Source organism: Phaethon lepturus, unplaced genomic scaffold, assembly GCF_000687285.1.
Source record: "Phaethon lepturus isolate BGI_N335 unplaced genomic scaffold, ASM68728v1 scaffold21336, whole genome shotgun sequence".
NCBI classification, from domain to species: domain Eukaryota; kingdom Metazoa; phylum Chordata; class Aves; order Phaethontiformes; family Phaethontidae; genus Phaethon; species Phaethon lepturus.
The window spans coordinates 1,097-5,145 of record NW_010545909.1 but is presented as its reverse complement, the minus strand read 5'-3'; the positions used below and the strand labels follow the sequence as shown (position 1 = coordinate 5,145).

The 4,049-nt window shown below is 41.3% G+C and overlaps 1 protein-coding gene across 1 annotated transcript in view; it reads right to left on the bottom strand.

Moving 5' to 3' along the window:
- The window catches only part of PPME1 (protein phosphatase methylesterase 1), a gene marked incomplete at its 5' end in the record, with an annotated part of 16,733 nt that extends 15,965 nt beyond the window's left edge, over nucleotides 1-768 (bottom strand). Inside the window, one exon of the mRNA XM_010289129.1 lies at nucleotides 675-768. Within this exon, the coding sequence (XP_010287431.1) occupies nucleotides 675-768 (94 nt within the window). The remainder of the gene's footprint in view (nucleotides 1-674) is intronic.
- Between the last annotated feature and the right edge of the window lie 3,281 nt (nucleotides 769-4,049).

Genomic DNA, 4,049 nt, shown 5'->3' with positions numbered 1-4,049 from the left:
GCTCGGTATGTCCCTGCTCATGGCAGGGGGTTGGACTAGGTGGCCTTGCAAGGTCCCTTCCCACCCAAAGATTCTATGATTCTATGGTTCTGTGTGCACAAGTAGGAGATCCTGCAGACCCCAAAGAGACCCTGTGCACTTGTAACATAGGTTACTTGCACGTAGGTTGGCTTGTGTGTGTACAGGAACAGAACTTCCTGGGATTAGTTGTAGAAAGGCATTTAGAAATTTGCAAGTATTTATTAACATCAAAGTATTTAGTGTTGAGGTGTATCTGTCGTACTGCTGACACTCAGCCTGAACATACAGTTCACTGACTGCCAGTTTACTACTTGTCGTTAATAAAAACCAATCAACAGCTTTGATCCCGATATGGTTTAAACTATGGGAACTGATGAGTATTTCCCTGCAAAATATGTTATTGAACTGGTGGAAACACTTTTTTAAATTAACAATTACTAAAGAAGCAATGCCAGGAACTGACCTTGCTAGGTACATCTTATCTGTCAGCTTAGAAGGGATAGCTCTACTTACTGATACTGATCCCTACAAGAGAAAAAATGGAAGATGAGAAGTACATGAAAAAGCTGAAGAGAACCCCAGTAAACTACGCAACACAAGATACCGCCCCAGGCACTGTGAATAAGAAAAGTTCAATCTGGAAAAAAGGATATATCCTTGCCAGTTTCATTTTCTACCACAACGTCCTCCATAGATTCAAAGTACTGGCTCCAAAGCACTGGCGAAAAATCACGCTTTCTTCCAGGGCTGCAAGACAAAAAGTTTCCGTAAGAAAGAGGTGTTTTTAAAATCTTTCATTTAAATTGGCATACAGGTGTCATTACATACACTGAAGAGAACACGCCAGTCTTACACAACAGTTTAGGACCGGCAGCAAACAATGCATTAATGAAATTCCCATACAACTACAATATAAGCAATTTTGCGGTCAGTAAGGAAAGCTTCCCTTTTTCCCCCCTCTAATTGTTGCTTCTGTTGAGGAGCTCACAAAGATGCACAGGAAAACTAGTGGAGAGACAGAGAGAAGAGTATTTTCCTTGTAAAGCAATACCAAGGAAGACTGAACAATGGTGATTCAGACTACACAGACCTAAGCCAAGGGAAAAGAAAAAGAACAGAGCACGCAGTGATACTGTCCCAGTACAGTCTCCCAATTTGCAATGACCCACAGATCAGGCGCTTCAAAAGTCAGAGTCAGAAGTCATTAAATACCTTTGTATTTAATGGTCTTGCTCTAACCTTAAGGCAAGACTGATGCTGACATGACTGGGAGCACTCCGGTGCCTGGAACGCAGGAAGCCATCCCCAATTTATGACTCAGTCCCTGAATCATAATTAAAAAAAAAGAATATGTCCCTCTCAGAAGTCACCTTGACACCACAGTATTGAAAAGCAGAGTGTCAGCTATTTACTGAAGGTTGCTAATTTACCATGTACTACTTGTCAGGAGATTACACCTTTCCTAGACATCTCCTCTAATCTTTGGAAGAAATATCATTCAAACAGAAAGTCAACCTGCCCCTATGGCTGAGTGGCTGGTAGAAAAACTATGGAAAGAATTGAACAGCATGGTATATAGAAGAAACTTAGAAACACTGTTGGGAGCAGAATAAATAAAATCTACTAGGTTTAAGCTAACAGCGGCAAGTTTTAATTTCAGCTCAAGTTTCCTGGAATTTGCTGCAATGGTTAAAACTTTAACATATTTGTAAACAGATCCAGTATTTAAATACTGTATGTAGGGCAACATCGGGACTGTGAAGGAAAAGAACAAGACTAAATGAATTCAGTCTGTGCTTCCATATCTATCCTGCCTCAGTTAAGGACGACAAGAACAGCATTGCAATAAAACACTAAACACTCCTCAAGCTGCCGCCTTCTGTATCCTTAGAGCTACACAGGCAACTGTCTGTGATCCTGAAAATATCCTATAATAAAACCTTTTTGTTAGGAAGGATGCTATCAAGTCCAGCAATGCAAGTAAAAGATAACGTGTCCAAAAGGCTACAGTTATTAAAAAAAAAAAAACAGTAGTACCTGTAAAAGTTGTATTTTAAATTAAGGATCATAAGAACAGGATTGCGTAACACAGATGCCAGCAAAATACTTCCACGTGAGGATGGGCTTTCAGGCTCCAGTTTGCTCCAGGCTTTGCACTTATTCCCAGGTTGCTCTAATTCCTTTAGAAGTCATAATCTACCCATACTGAAACACTGCTTTACCATCATAAAAGAAAAAGCCAAACCAGGAAGGTAAAAGCTGGCCAAACGCAGCCACTGGAGACTGCTGGATGCCCAATTCTGTCCAGCACAAACTAGGGAACTAGGGCCCAGAAGCAAGATTTCTTTTTCTATCACATCGTTTGCCAAGTACTGATGAACGAGCACTGCACGGGCAAGACAATTTTAACAGTGGACACCGGGGGAAAAGAAGGTGCTTTGGAGATGGACCAAAACTATTGGGTTAAAAGAGGACTCGGTGCGATGAAAGATTTGGACATCGGTGGTACCTGTGGACTGCTTCGTGTCTCGTAACCACTTCTACCTGGAGAGGTTTCCTCTTTTCGTATAAGCTGGCATCTTCCCACCAGTGCTCCGCACGCCCAGGGAATAATTCCTGAGCAGAGGCAGTAAAGCAGAGCCTGGTTTTCCCAGTAACACATTTCCAAAAGGTGAATCACAGTCATTATTCCCCATAAGCAGCGAGATTCATCTCCTCTTCATAGTAAGGCTAATTTCTGCCGCAGTTGCTTGGCAGGTACATCGCAAAGCACTGCAACAAATTATGCCTTAAATTAGCTGCTCCTGTAGTACTAATGTCAGGTTGTATCCAGCACCTTAGGGAATGCAATTCCCCTAAATTATGGGGTGAATGCAGAAGACCTGTTCTGCAAACATCACATAAATCAGGTGTCCAGTTGACAAACCAATTTATTTTTTCCTTCCATCAAAAGGTCCAGCTGTGCCCTCTCCTTGTAGCCCCACTACTAACAAAAGCCTCCACAATCAGAATTTTCCTGATGACTCAGTTGATGCAAAATCTGTTTCTCCGTCTGATATTCACTCAGTAAGGCTAAAAGAGTAGTGCTTAATTTTGGCAGTGACATAATTAGGCTAGATTTGAGCCCAGTATACAGCATGAGTAACAGTGCACAATTTTAACAGGCTTTTTGCACTTCAACTCTTCTGGGGGAGGCGATCAGCACAGAATATTAAAATCAAGCATGGGCGTGGGGGGTGAAAGACCTTCACAGAAGAAAAATCTCTGTGAAGGAAGTTTCTCCTGAATTCTTGGCTTCCTAAAGAAACAGAATAGACAAAGCAGCTTTTCAATTTTGTAGAAACGAAACTCCTATTTCCCCTGATATTTCTAGAATATGAAACGTAAAACAACCACCCCCGAATGGTCCAAATTCACTTCTGTGGGCTTCCAGATTTCAGTACTGCTCTTGTTAAATTTCAATTAAATAAAATGAGATGTCACACACCCACGTAAATCCAGAAAATATTAATCTCTTTTACCACCTCAACTTAATCTCATTCTCTGATTAAAGAAAAAGTATCACATTCAAACCTTAGCCTTTCAAAGAACGCTGCAGATCAGGAAGAACAGAGCAATACAGGAACAAGATGACAAGTTGTCATATTATTGGGAAGAACCCAGGACACCTCCATAGGTGTCCAAGTATCCAAGGAAGGGAGACGTTTGCTGCGACACCATGACATCCTGCTAGGAAAAACATAAACCCAAAAACTCCCAGTTCAGGTCAAGATTCAAAAAAACCCAACTAATGCTGAATTTCATAAGGAAGAATTTGGTATGAAACACAGGAAACTTGTATTAGTAATAAGAGCTTTGTGGTACTCGACTTGTAATTGGTTTATCTTCTAGGAGCACAAGAATCTGTATGAAGAGAGACAGCAAAGGTTCACCCAGCTCTGTACCGTGTCATCAAGAGATGCCAGCACAGCAAGCGCTTTGGAAAGGGTTAAGTAGGGAACAGGGTATGACCTCCAAATTTTCACTAC